The sequence below is a fragment of the Neophocaena asiaeorientalis genome, unplaced genomic scaffold, assembly GCF_003031525.2.
Source record: "Neophocaena asiaeorientalis asiaeorientalis breed wild unplaced genomic scaffold, Neophocaena_asiaeorientalis_V1.1 scaffold29, whole genome shotgun sequence".
In the NCBI taxonomy this organism is placed as follows: Eukaryota; Metazoa; Chordata; class Mammalia; order Artiodactyla; family Phocoenidae; genus Neophocaena; species Neophocaena asiaeorientalis.
Window position 1 is genome coordinate 3,636,864 of NW_020174423.1, and position 15,649 is coordinate 3,652,512.

Consider the following 15,649-nt stretch of genomic DNA (forward strand, 5'->3'; position numbering starts at 1 on the left):
CTTGCTGAATGGATACAAATATAAGAGCCATAATATGCTATCTACAAGAGACCCAATTCAGAACTAGGGACATATACACACTGAAAGTGAGGAGATGGAAAAAGATATTCCATGCAAATGGAAATCAAAAGAAAGCTGGAACGGGCTTCCCTGGGAGCACAGTGGTTGAGAGTCCACCTACCGATGCAGGGGACACGGGTTCATGCCCTGGTCCGGGAAGTTCCCACATGCTGCAGAGCGGCTGCATCCCATGAGCCATGGCCGCTGATGCTGCACGTCCAGAGCCTGGGCTCCACAACGGGAGAGGTCACAGCAGTGAGAGGCCCGCGTACCCCCCCCCCAAAAAAAAAGGAAGTTGGAAGAGCAATACTCATATCAGATAAAATAGACTTTAAAATAAAGAATGTGGGCTTCCCTGGTGGCGCAGTAGTTGGGAGTCCGCCTGCCGATGCAGAGGACGTGGGTTCGTGCCCCGGTCCAGGAGGATCCCACATGCCGCAGAGAGACGGGGCCCCTGGGCCATGGCCGCTGAGCCTGTGCATCCGGAGCCTGTGCTCCTCAACGGGAGAGGCCACAGCAGTGAGAGTCCCGAGTACCGCAAAAAAATAAATAAATAAATAAAATAAAGAATGTTACCAGAGACAAGGAAGGACACTACATAATGATCAAGGGATTGATCCAAGAGGAACATACAGCAATTATAAATATATATGCACCCAACATAGGAGCACTTCAATACATAAGGCAACTGCTAACAGCTATAAAACAGGAAATCGACAGTAACTCAATAATAGTGGGGGACTTTAACACCTATAGACAGATCATCCAAAATGAAAATAAATAAGTAAACAGAAGCTTAAAGTGACACAATAGACCACATAGGTTTAATTAATATTTATAGGACATTCCATCTAAAAACAGCAGATTACACTTTCTTCTCAAGTGCGCACAGAACATTCTCCAGGATAGATCACATCTTGGTTCACAAATCAAGCCACAGTAAATTTAAGAAAACTGAAATCATATCAAGCATCTTTTCTGACCACAACGCTATGAGATCAGAAATGAATTACAGGGGAAAAAACGTAAAAAACACAAACACATGTAGGCTAAACAATACGCTACTAAATAACCAAGAGTTCACTGAAGAAATCAAAGAGGAAATCAAAAATTACCTAGGGACAATGACAATGTAAACACAATGACCCAAAAACTGTGGGATGCAGCAAAAGCTTTTCTAAGAGGGAAGTTTACAGCTATACAACCCCACCTCAAGAAACAAGAATAAATGGACAACCTGGAAGAAACGGACAAATTCTTAGAAAGGTATAGCCTTCCAAGACTGAACCAGGAAGAAATAGAAAATACGAACAGACCAACCACAAGGAATGAAATTGAAACTGTGATTGAAAATCTCCCAACAAGCAAAAGTCCAGGACCAGATGGCTTCACAGGTGAATTCTATCAAACATTTAGAGAAGAGCTAACACCCATCCTTCTGAAACTCTTCCAAAAAACTGAAGAGGAAGGAACATTCCCAAACTCATTCTATGAGGTCACCATCACCATGAGACCAAAACCAAAGATACTACGACAAAAAAAGAAAATTACTGATCAATATCACTGATGTAATATAGATGCAAAAATCCTCAACAAAATACTAGCAAACAGAATCCAACAACACATTAAAAGGATCATACACCATGATCAAGTGGGATTTATACCAGGGATGCAAGAATCCTTCAAAATACACAAATCAATCAATGTGATACACCATATTAACAAATTGAAGAATAAAAACCATATGATCATTTCAAGAGATGCAGAAAAAGCTTTTGACAATATTCAGCACCGATTTATGAAAAAACTCTCCAGAAAGTGGGCATACAGGGATCCTACCCCAACATAATAAAGGCCATATATGACAAACCCACAGCAAACATCATTCTCAATGGTGAAAAACTGAAAGCATTTGCTCTAAGATCAGGAACAAGACAAGGATGTCCACTCTTGCCACTATTATTCAACATAGTTTTGGAAGTCCTAGCCACAGCAATCAGAGAAGAAAAAGAAATAAAACAAATACAAATTGGAAAAGAAGAAGTAAAACTGTCACTGTTTACAGATGACATGATACTGTACATAGAGAATCCTAAAAATGCCACCAGAAAACTACGAGAGCTAATCAATGAATTTGGTAAAGTTGCAGGATACAAAATTAATACACAGAAATCTCTTGTATTTCTATACACTAATGATGAAAGATCTGAAAGAGAAATTAAGGAAACACTCCCATTTACCATGGCAACAATAATAATTAAAATACCTAGGAATAAACCTACCTAAGCAGACAAAAGACCTGTATGCAGAAAAGTATAAGACACTGATGAAAGAAATTAAAGATGATACCAACAGATGGAGAGATATACCATGTTCTTGGATTGGAAGAATCAATACTGTGAACATGACTATACTACCTAAAGCAATCTACAGACTCAATGCAATCCCTATCAAATTACGAATGGCATTTTTTACAGAACTAGAACAAAAAATCTTAAAATTTGTATGGAGACACAGAAGACCCCGAATAGCCAAAGCAGTGTTGAGGGAAAAAAATGCAGCTGGTGGAATCACACTCCCTGACTTCAGACTGTACTATAAAGCTACAGTAATCAAGACAATATGGTACTGGCACAAAAACAGAAACATAGATTAATGGAACAAGATAGAAAGCCTAGATATAAACCCACACATCTATGGTCAACTAATCTATGACAAAGGAGGCAAGGATATACAATGGAGAAAAGACAGTCTCTTCAATAAGTGGTGCTGGGAAAACTGGACAGCTACATGTAAAAGAATGAAATTGGAACACTTCCTTACACACAAATAAACTCAAAATGGATTAGAGAGCTAAATGTAAGACTGGACACTATAAACCTCTTGGAAGAAAACATAGGAAGAACACTCTTTGACATAAATCACAGCAAGATCTTTTTTGATCCACCTTCTAGTGTAATGGAAATAAAAACAAAAATAAACAAATGGGACCTAATGAGACTTCAAAGCTTTTGCACAGCAAAGGAAACCATAAACAAGACAAAAAGACAACCCTCAGAATGGGAGAAAATATTTGCAAACGAATCAAAGGACAAAGGATTAATCTCCAAAATATATAAACAGCTCATGCAGCTCAATATTAAAAAAACAAACAACCCAATCCAAAAATGGGCAGAAGACCTAAATAGACATTTCTCCAAAGAAGACATACAGATGGCCAAGAAGCACATGAAAAGCTGCTCAACATCACTAATTATTAGAGAAATGCAAATCAAAACTACAATGAGGTGTCACCTCACACCAGTTAGAATGGGCATCATCAGAAAATCTACAAATAACAAATGCTGGAGAGGGTGTGGAGAAAAGGGAACCCTCTTGCACTGTTGGTGGGAATGTAAATTGATACAGCCACTATGGTGAACAGTATGGAGTTTCCTTAAAAAACTAAAAATAGAATTACCATATGAGCCAGCAGTGCCATACTGGGCATATATCCAGAGAAAACCATAATTCAAAAAGACACATGCACCCCAATGTTCATTGCAGCACTATTTACAATAGCCAGGTCATGCAAGCAACCTAAATGCCCATCGACAGACGAATGGATAAAGAAGATGTGGTACATGTATAGAATGGAATATTACTCAGCCATATAAAGGAATGAAATTGGGTCATTTGTTGAGACGTAGATGGATCTAGATACTGTCATAGAGTGAAGTAAGTCAGAAAGAGAAAAAGAAATATCGTATATTAACGCATATATGTGGAAACTAGAAAAATGGTACAGATGAACCGGTTTGCAGGGCAGAAGTTGAGACACAGATGTAGACAACACACGTATGGACTCCAAGGGGGGAAAGCTGCGGGGGGGGTGGGGGTGGGGGTGTGATGAATTGGGCAATTGGGGTTGACATGTATACACTGATGTGTATAAAGTGGATGACTAATAAGGACCTGCTGTATAAAAAAAATTAAATTAAATTTAAAAATTTTAAAAATAATAATTCAATAGGAGTATGCAAATTCCAAACAAGTGTAAAGAGGATATTAAGTAAGAAATAATAGCAATTTTTTAAAAAGTAGTGTAGCTATATCAGTATAAAAGGGAACAAAACAGTAACATGATAGAAACAAAGACAAAAAGAAACTATAGTCACAAGTATAAATGGATTGAATTTACTAGCTAAAAGGCAAATTAGAAAACTTGATCTATAATATCTAGTTATACGTTATTTCCAGGACATATACCTAAAGATAAAAACACATAGGTTTTAAGTAAAGAATGCAAAAGGAATTACATCAGATACGAACCAAACAAAAACTATTTGTAACTATGTTAATATAAGAAAAAATAGATGTGTCAAAAGACTCTCTAAGGAATAGACTCACTACATTTAATAAAAGAATCAATTAAAAAAGAGAACATAAATATGTGTGACCTTAGGGGTATATGTTTATACACACATAAGATCTGCACACTATTTCAGGGTATTCACAGAATTCGAAGCCCTTTCATAAGCCCCAAGTTAAGAACTTCTAAACAAATGAAACATTTGTCCCATCATTTCTTTACAGAATCCTAAAAACCTGTTCCAAAACAACTGTACAATTTTACATTAGGCAATGGCTATATCAAATGAAAAGGCTCTAATTAAAATGCATTTTTAAAGAATTTATAAGATATTCCCCATAGTAAGGTCTAAACTTAAAACCTTAGAAAGCATCATATAACAACAAAACCAGTTTTATTTTAATAAACAAATGAGGTATAAGATAAAAATAATGTTATCATTTTAAGCATGATTGCACTTAATAAAAATATATCCTTTTTGTGTCACTGCAAAAGTAACATTATTTTGAGCTGAAACAACTAAAAGAAGCAAGCCTTCTGCAATTTTTCTTGTTTATCTACAAAGTGAGTGATAAGATGAAGATAATAAACTGGCATCAAAGCAGATTTTTAATTTTCCATAGTTAATTCATTCATTCAGGGTGTAAGACTAATATTTTCCACATTAAAAAAATTAACTTGCTTATGAATTGCTAAAGTACTATAATTAAGAATTTTATTCCACTCTACCAGCATAATCAAACATATTGTATTTATACTTGACTTGGTTACCATTTCAAACATACAGACTGATCCCCTCAAAAGTTATCCAAGTAAGGCCAAAGGATGAATTGTACAAGGAGCTGGTGAAAAATAATCTCTTGCAACTACAAAATATATCCACAAGTTGGTGGCAGAGAACAAAACTGAATGCCTTAACTCATATCTTGGATTTTACACAGGAGCTATAAAAATCTGCTTTCATAGAAATACACTACAATTTAAGTTGATCATACTATACACATGAATTTGAATGATAAAATATTAGTCACCTCTAATAAGAGTTTTCCATACACTTGTCAAGAAGAGTGTGTTCTTACCTACAGTTTGGAAAACTTCATTCATCAAAGCTTCATTCACTGCTGAAGAGCTGACATTTCCAATATGAGACCAACTTTGATAAATTGCTTGCAGCAGAAGTGTCTGTGCTCTTGTAGCTTGAACTGTGAGATTTGGAAGTTCAAATATACCTTCAGTTACAGCAATCTGAGATCTTTTGGTCCTGCATAAGAAAATACAAAGCATAACAAACAATATATTAAATAACATTTATAAACAACACCATATAAAGTAAATTAGGATGCAAGGGAAGAAAAGGTATACACAGAAATTATTTTAATTAGAATTAAATCAAAGAGATACACAATTCTACTAACTTTAAATATGTTTCACTATTTCAGAACCTCTAACAATAATAAAAAATAAAAATACAAACTAAAATAATGTCCACACACATTCATACACATATATTCAGCTCAAGCATTATACTTTTTAAATCAAGTCAATCATCAAAAATAACAGTGAAAATAATACTAATTAACACTTAAAATAGGATTTACTAACAGATCTGCCTTATTCCCTTTTTTATACACTTTTGAAAGGTTAAATTCCAGTTACAATTATTACAAAATATTGGCTATATTCCCCATGCTGTACAATACATCCTTGAACTTATTTTACATCCAATAGTTTGTACCTCCCCCTCTCCCCACTGGTGACCACTATTTTGTTCTCTATATCTGTGAGTCTGCTTCTTTTCTGTTATATTCACTAGTTTGTTGTATTTTTTAGATTCCACATATAAATGATATCATACAGTATTTGTCTTTGTCTGACTTACTTCACTTAGCATAATGTCCTCCAAGTTGATCCATGTTGCTGCAAATGGCAAAATTTCGTTCTTTTTTACAGCTGAGTAGTATTCCTGTGTGTGTGTGTGTGTGTGTGTGTGTGTGTGTGTGTGTGTGTGTGTACACACATTTTCTTTATCCATTCCTCCGTAGATGGACATGTACATTGTTTCCATATCTTGGTGACTGTAAATAATGCTGCTTATGAACACGGGGGTGCACATATCTTTTCATATTAGTGTTTTTATTTTTTTGGATATATATCCAGGAGTGGAACTGCTGGGTCATATGGTAGTTCTAGTTTTAGCCTTTTGAGAAATCTCCACACTGTTTTCCACAGTGGCTACACCAATTTACATTTAAAAAAACAAGTCTCAATAAAATTAAAAGGACTGAAATCAGAGTATATGTGCTGATCACAATGGAATTAAACTGTAAACTAATAAAAGAAAGGTATCTGCAAAATCCTCAAATATTTAGAAATTAAAAACATAAAATACAATTAAGAACATAGTAGATAAAATTCAGAAAGTCACATAAGATAAAACTTTTGAAAAAGTATAAAATGATTTTAGAAAAGGACACTGATATGGATGACAGAAACAGTGTTCCTGGAGAAAAGAGCAGATAAAGGAAAAAATTCTATGGACATTCATTCCAATAAATGTAACATGGAGGAACCAGTCCTTCTCCAGAACTTCCCTTGTTTTATACTATCCTCCCACCTGTCCACTACAGACTAGTATAAACAATCAGCGTATGTGCACTATTTAACCGTAAGAAGAATATAAAGGAATTTCAAGCAATAGTCCTATACAGTTGAGATATGGACAGAGTCTCATGTCAATTGGTTACCTTTGTATTTTCCAGGTATACTTTTAATTTCAGTCATCTTTCAAGTCAATGGGCTCCTTTTCTAGATAATTAAAATGCATTTTTAAAGAATTTATAAGATATTCCCCATAGTAAGGTCTAAACTTAAAACCTTAGAAAGCATCATATAACAACAAAACCAGTTTTATTTTAATAAACAAATGAGGTATAAGATAAAAATAATGTTATCATTTTAAGCATGATTGCACTTAATAAAAATATATCCTTTTTGTGTCACTGCAAAAGTAACATTATTTTGAGCTGAAACAACTAAAAGAAGCAAGCCTTCTGCAATTTTTCTTGTTTATCTACAAAGTGAGTGATAAGATGAAGATAATAAACTGGCATCAAAGCAGATTTTTAATTTTCCATAGTTAATTCATTCATTCAGGGTGTAAGACTAATATTTTCCACATTAAAAAAATTAACTTGCTTATGAATTGCTAAAGTACTATAATTAAGAATTTTATTCCACTCTACCAGCATAATCAAACATATTGTATTTATACTTGACTTGGTTACCATTTCAAACATACAGACTGATCCCCTCAAAAGTTATCCAAGTAAGGCCAAAGGATGAATTGTACAAGGAGCTGGTGAAAAATAATCTCTTGCAACTACAAAATATATCCACAAGTTGGTGGCAGAGAACAAAACTGAATGCCTTAACTCATATCTTGGATTTTACACAGGAGCTATAAAAATCTGCTTTCATAGAAATACACTACAATTTAAGTTGATCATACTATACACATGAATTTGAATGATAAAATATTAGTCACCTCTAATAAGAGTTTTCCATACACTTGTCAAGAAGAGTGTGTTCTTACCTACAGTTTGGAAAACTTCATTCATCAAAGCTTCATTCACTGCTGAAGAGCTGACATTTCCAATATGAGACCAACTTTGATAAATTGCTTGCAGCAGAAGTGTCTGTGCTCTTGTAGCTTGAACTGTGAGATTTGGAAGTTCAAATATACCTTCAGTTACAGCAATCTGAGATCTTTTGGTCCTGCATAAGAAAATACAAAGCATAACAAACAATATATTAAATAACATTTATAAACAACACCATATAAAGTAAATTAGGATGCAAGGGAAGAAAAGGTATACACAGAAATTATTTTAATTAGAATTAAATCAAAGAGATACACAATTCTACTAACTTTAAATATGTTTCACTATTTCAGAACCTCTAACAATAATAAAAAATAAAAATACAAACTAAAATAATGTCCACACACATTCATACACATATATTCAGCTCAAGCATTATACTTTTTAAATCAAGTCAATCATCAAAAATAACAGTGAAAATAATACTAATTAACACTTAAAATAGGATTTACTAACAGATCTGCCTTATTCCCTTTTTTATACACTTTTGAAAGGTTAAATTCCAGTTACAATTATTACAAAATATTGGCTATATTCCCCATGCTGTACAATACATCCTTGAACTTATTTTACATCCAATAGTTTGTACCTCCCCCTCTCCCCACTGGTGACCACTATTTTGTTCTCTATATCTGTGAGTCTGCTTCTTTTCTGTTATATTCACTAGTTTGTTGTATTTTTTAGATTCCACATATAAATGATATCATACAGTATTTGTCTTTGTCTGACTTACTTCACTTAGCATAATGTCCTCCAAGTTGATCCATGTTGCTGCAAATGGCAAAATTTCGTTCTTTTTTACAGCTGAGTAGTATTCCTGTGTGTGTGTGTGTGTGTGTGTGTGTGTGTGTGTGTGTGTGTGTGTACACACATTTTCTTTATCCATTCCTCCGTAGATGGACATGTACATTGTTTCCATATCTTGGTGACTGTAAATAATGCTGCTTATGAACACGGGGGTGCACATATCTTTTCATATTAGTGTTTTTATTTTTTTGGATATATATCCAGGAGTGGAACTGCTGGGTCATATGGTAGTTCTAGTTTTAGCCTTTTGAGAAATCTCCACACTGTTTTCCACAGTGGCTACACCAATTTACATTTAAAAAAACAAGTCTCAATAAAATTAAAAGGACTGAAATCAGAGTATATGTGCTGATCACAATGGAATTAAACTGTAAACTAATAAAAGAAAGGTATCTGCAAAATCCTCAAATATTTAGAAATTAAAAACATAAAATACAATTAAGAACATAGTAGATAAAATTCAGAAAGTCACATAAGATAAAACTTTTGAAAAAGTATAAAATGATTTTAGAAAAGGACACTGATATGGATGACAGAAACAGTGTTCCTGGAGAAAAGAGCAGATAAAGAAAAAAATTCTATGGACATTCATTCCAATAAATGTAACATGGAGGAACCAGTCCTTCTCCAGAACTTCCCTTGTTTTATACTATCCTCCCACCTGTCCACTACAGACTAGTATAAACAATCAGCGTATGTGCACTATTTAACCGTAAGAAGAATATAAAGGAATTTCAAGCAATAGTCCTATACAGTTGAGATATGGACAGAGTCTCATGTCAATTGGTTACCTTTGTATTTTCCAGGTATACTTTTAATTTCAGTCATCTTTCAAGTCAATGGGCTCCTTTTCTAGCCATTGCTACTGCAGCTGAGAACCACCTTGCTAATAAACCTAATATCCTTCAAAGTTAAGACTGGATTTTTACTTTGCAGTTCCTAGGTCTATAAAAAAAATGAGCTATAATGTTGCTGGGACTCTGTTTAGGTCTCAGATTAGGCCTAGCTGGCCTTCAAGCTTCATTTTAAAGCTGTTCTCTAGAAAATCTATAAAATCAGCGTATATTTATTAATTGCCTATTCTGTAGCAGTCATGCACTAGCTACCTAGGAAGTATCTTAGCCGTTTTAAAACATCAATGAACAAAACAGAAAATTAAAATCCCAGTGTCCTCACAGTTTATATTCTAATGGGGACAGGAAACAAATTAAAAAGTTGATCAATGTAAGTAAACAAATGATATAAGGAAGTTAGAAGAGAAATGCTCTTGGAAACAGAAAAAGAGAATGGAAAAACAGAGCATGGAATAGGAACTACTGAAGAGGGAGCAATTTCATATATGGTGGGTAGGTCATATTAAAAGGATAGGTTTAATTCCAAGCAAGACATGAGCAGACTTGAAGGAGGTAAGTGACAGTTGTGTGGGTATCTCTGGAGAGTGATTCAGGCAGATGAACAGTCTGTGAAAAGGTCCTGAGGTAGGACTGAACCTGGCAAGTCCAAGCAATGGCAAGGAAGGCAGTGTGGTTGCAGCAGTTTGATAATAACCTAATTCACTAATTAAGTTGGTTTTCCATGGTTTTTATCCATAAGAATTACCTGAATAGGCTTTACACAGCCATTCATCTGAGACTGCATCGAAGTCTGACTCCATAGGGTTCACTTTCCTTGAATTTACTTTTATTTTTAAATCTCTTTAACCTCATTTTCAAAGTTTTTCATATAAGGTACTAGAAGTAGGACATGAAATTTTTAAAATATCAATTCCAATTCTGGCGAAATCACTTATTTGTTTCATGTTTTTAGGAAAAAGATATATATAACTTCTCTGAGCTTCACTTCCCTCTTTAAAAGGCAAGTGTAATTATCCCTGCCCAATCTACCACAGATGACTATAGTGAAAATCAATTACATCTAATATTTAAAGCTTAACAGATACAAGGTTCTTTGCTAGGAACTGAAGATACAGGCACTACCTTTACACTCAAAGAATTCAGAATCTAGTTGTGAGACAAGTAAACCAGTAACTATAATTTAACATAATGAGTGCTATAACAATGTTATGTACAGGTTCCTGTGAGATACACTGAAGTGGTTGAGGAAAAAATGCAGGTGTTATATTTAGAAATGACCCATAAACATGAAAAGACTCTTAAGCCTCACCAGTAAAAAGGGAAATTCAAACTAAAACAATGTATGACTCTTTTAACCTCTCAGATTAGCAAGACCTCTCAGACTCTAACTCATCTTCTAGGAATCTATCTGAAAAGAATTTTCACACGAGCCTGCAAGAATACTTACACAAAGACAGTGTTTGCAGCATTATTTAAAATAGCCTAAACCTGAGAAAATCTCATCATTGAATAAATTCTGACACATTGACTTGATGCAAAACTATTCAGATATTAAAAAGAATGAAGTTAGATGAACCTACTGATATGAAAGGATATGCTGAAATATGGTAAAAATGTATGTAGTTGCATTATAATATGGTTCCATGTAATGGCAGGAAGTGGTGGGTTACCCACACATAAAAGTATGTCTGCATGTGTTTGTATGTTGAGATAAAAAATTCTGGATAGAATTATTGATAATATTCATTGCTGGAAGATGATAACAGAGGATGACTTTATGTGATCTTTTCCCTTTTCTCCCTATATAAATGTCTCTATTGTTTTGCTTGGTCCTTTGAGAAATATATATCATTATTTTTTCAAAAGAATTTAAGAGGGGGCTTCCCTGGTGGCGCAGTGGTTGAGAATCTGCCTGCTAATGCAGGGGACACGGGTTCAAGCCCTGGTCTGGGAGGATCCCACATGCCGCAGAGCAACTAGGCCCGTGAGCCCCAACTACTGAGCCTGCGCATCTGGAGCCTGTGCTCCGCAACAAGAGAGGCCGCGATAGTGAGAGGCCTGCACACCGTGATGAAGAGTGGCCCCCGACTGCCACAACTAGAGAAAGCCCTCACACAGAAACGAAGACCCAACACGGCAAAAATAAATTAATTAATTAAAAGCCTGAAAAAATTTAAAAAAAAAGAATTTAAGAAACTGCAATACTTCAAGAATGGACTATAGAAATCACAAACTATGTCAAAATGAATTAATTTCATAAAACATTTTTAAAATGTTTTAAAAATGAGCATTATCAATGTAACAAACTACCTCCACTCCCTGCTCCGACACTGAATCATCAAATGATTTCTTACCTTCTCGTAGACATAAACTTCACTTTTAAGTCAGACAAAGAAAGACAAATATCATGATATCATTTACATATGGAATCTAAAAAAATGATACAAATGAACTTATCTACAAGACAGAAATAGACTCACAGAGATAGAAGACAAACTTATGGTTCCCAAAGGGGAAAGGGGGGGATAAATTAGGAATTTGGGATTAACAGATACACACTACTATATATAAAATAAACAACAAGGACCTATTGTATAGCACAGGGAACTATATTCAACATCTTGTAATAACCTATAATGGAAAAGAATTTGAAAAAGAATATATATATATATACACACACACACATATTATACAACTGAATCACTATGCTGAACCACTGTAAATCAACTATACTTCAATTTAAAACATTTTTAAATTAAAACAAAAAGAAATAAACTTCACTTAAAACCTCCAAAAGAGGAATTGTATCAACGAAGACGGTAAAGTAAGGTATACTGAAAGTCTGTCCCTCCATAAAAGCAACACAAAAGCTGGCAAAAACTGTCAAAAATCAACTTTCTCAGAACTCTAGAAACTAACCAAAAGCCTGCAACAAACACGGGAACACGTAGTAAAAATAAAGTAAAATTCTAAAAAAATTTTTAAACAGCTCAATCTCAGTAGGAACAGTGAACTCTGTGGTATTTTTATTTACCCATGTTACATCCCCTGGCCCCCAGGCTCAGCAGTGGTACCAAATAGCCCTTATCCTCAGTACAACCTGTACTTCTTGATAAACTGTTACTTGACGTCTCTGTATTCCTAAAAGATATAAATATTTGTAGGATCTCAATGTCAAGTCAGTGGAAGAGCTCTGGTACTTCTTGGTCTCATATGTATGGCTGAAAAATTAACAGCCATGACTGCCAGATTTATTAACAAATAATAAATTTATGAACTTAAAAAAAGAAATTGTGGTTGTTCGTTCTGACCTGTCTGGTGGCTACCTGGAGGACCAACTGCTTTCTCTCTCTTAATTCAGAACTCTCCCAATACTAAAACAACTACCCAGGAGCATTTGTAGAAAACATTTACAGGCAAATGTACTGCAATAGTCCTTGCTGCCTGGAATAATAGATAGACAAGACAAGGGGGAAAAAAAGAGACTAACCAAAATCTTAGAAAGGCTGGAAAATTATGCTTTCAGGAATAAAAACACTGAAAAGCTCAGACATCTCCCTGGGAATACGAAAGGCCACACACATGCTAAGCACTGTGCAGTTGCAGAGAAAAGACAAGAGAAAGGCCTTAAGCTCTCACTTCTGGCTGACTTTCAGGGTATGCACAACAAGAAAAGGTGGCAGAGTTGAAAACTGCCTGGTTGAGCTTTGAAGACATTCCTTAGAAGAAACCATGGAGGCCACATGGCAGTGGGATGAAATATTCAAAGTTCTGAAAGAAAGAACTGTCAATTAATAATTGTAATTCCGGGGCTTCCCCGATGGCACAGTGGTTAAGAATCCACCTGCCAATGCAGGAGACACAGGTTCGAGCCCTGGTCCGGGAAGATCCCACATTCCGTGCAGCAACTAAGCCCATACGTCACAACTACTGAGCCTGTGCTCCAGAGCCCACGAACCACAACTACTGAAGCCCATGTGCCACAACTACTGAAGCCCGTGCAAACAGAGCCTGTGCTATGCAGCAAGAAAAGCCACCACAACGAGAAGCCGGTGCACCGCAATGAAGTGTAGCCCCAGCTCGCCACAGCTAGAGAAAGGCCACACACAGCAACGAAGACCCAATGCAGCCAAACATAAATAAATAAATAAATAAATAAATTTATTTTAGAAATAATTATTATAATTCCGACTTAACTATTCTTCAAAAATAAAGTAGAAATCTCCCAAGAAAGGAAAGTCCAGGATCAAAAGGCTTCACTTGTGAATTCTACCAACATTTAAAGAAGAAAAAAATACCAGTACTCTTCAACTTTTTGCAAAAAAGAACAGAAGGGAATCCTTCCCAATTTCTTCTATAACATCAGTATTACCCAGGTACCAAAGCCAGACAAAAACAACACAAGAGAACTACACATCGATATCCCTTGTGAACATAAATGCAAAATCCTCAGTAAAATACCAGTAAATGAAATTTGGAAGAAGATTAAAAGCATTATACACCATGACAACTGAAATTTATCCCAGAAATAAAAGAATGGCTCAAGAACTCAATGCAATACATCATATTTATAGAAAGAAGAGGGAAGAAAACATGTCCATATCAACTGACACAGAAAAAGTACTTGACAAAATCCAATACTCTTTCATAATATAAAACACTCAACACACTAAAGAGAACTTCCTCAATATGATATAGGACATTTATGAAAAACACACAACTAACATCATACTTAGTAGTGAAAGGCTGAAAGCTTTCTCTCCAAGATCAGGAAGAAGTTAAGTATTTTTCTCTTGCCATTCTATTCAACATTGCAGTAAAGGTTCCAGCCACGAAACCAGGCAAAAAAAATTTTTAAGGCATTCAGATTGTAGAAAAAGACGTAAAACTATCACTACTCACAGATGACATGATCTCATACCTTGAAAACTATAAACACACACACACACACACACACACACACACACACACACACACACACGAGTGGAGCTAAAAACAAGTTCAACTAAGTTCCAAGATACAAGGTAACTACATGGAAATCAGTTTTATACCCATATACACTTAAAATGAACAATCTGACAAGGAAATTAAGAAAACTATTCCATCTATAATAGCAACAAAAAGAATAAAATACTTAGGAATAAGTATTTCACCAAAGAAGTGTAAGACTTTTACATTGAAAACTACAAAGCACTGTTGAAGGAAATTAAAGAAGGGATTAAATAAATGGAAAGACATCCCATGTTTATTGATTGGAAAATTTAATACTGTTAAGATGACAGTATTCTCCAAATTCAGCTATAGGTTCAATACAATCCCTATCAAAATCCCATCTATTTTGAATAAATGATTAAACTAATCCTAAACTAATTAAATTCATATGGATTTACAAGGAATCTTGAATAGTCAAAACAATCCTGAAAAAGAAAAACAAAGTTGGAAGACTCATGCTTCCCAATTTCAAAACCTACTACAAAGGTACAGCAATCAAATACACATATAAATATAAATCAGTGCACTAGAGCTGAGAGTCTAGAAATAAACCCATACATCTATGATCAATGGACTTCTGACAAATGGTCAAGGTCAATAAGTGGGGAATGAACAGTCTTTTTAACAAATGGTTTTAGAACAACTGCATATTGAAATACAAAAGAATGAACTTAGACCCCTACCTCACACCATATACCAAAATTAACTCAAAATTGGTCAAAAAGCTAAAACCATAAAATCTTAGAAGGAAACATAAGTGTAGCCTTCACAATCTTGGATTAAAGAACAATTTCTTAAATATGATACCAAAAACAAAAGCAACAAAAGGAAAAACAGATAAATGGGACTTCATCAAAATTTAAAACTTTTGTGTATCAAAGGAAACTATCCAGAAAGTGAAAACACAACACACAAAATGACAAAAA

At 34.8% G+C, this 15,649-nt stretch overlaps 1 protein-coding gene across 1 annotated transcript in view; it reads right to left on the minus strand.

Moving 5' to 3' along the window:
• The window catches only part of VPS13B (vacuolar protein sorting 13 homolog B), an 816,084-nt gene that overhangs the window by 663,808 nt on the left and 136,627 nt on the right, over positions 1-15,649 (minus strand). The window contains exon 17 of the mRNA XM_024756522.1: positions 8,004-8,185. Within this exon, the coding sequence (XP_024612290.1) occupies positions 8,004-8,185 (182 nt within the window). The remainder of the gene's footprint in view (positions 1-8,003; positions 8,186-15,649) is intronic.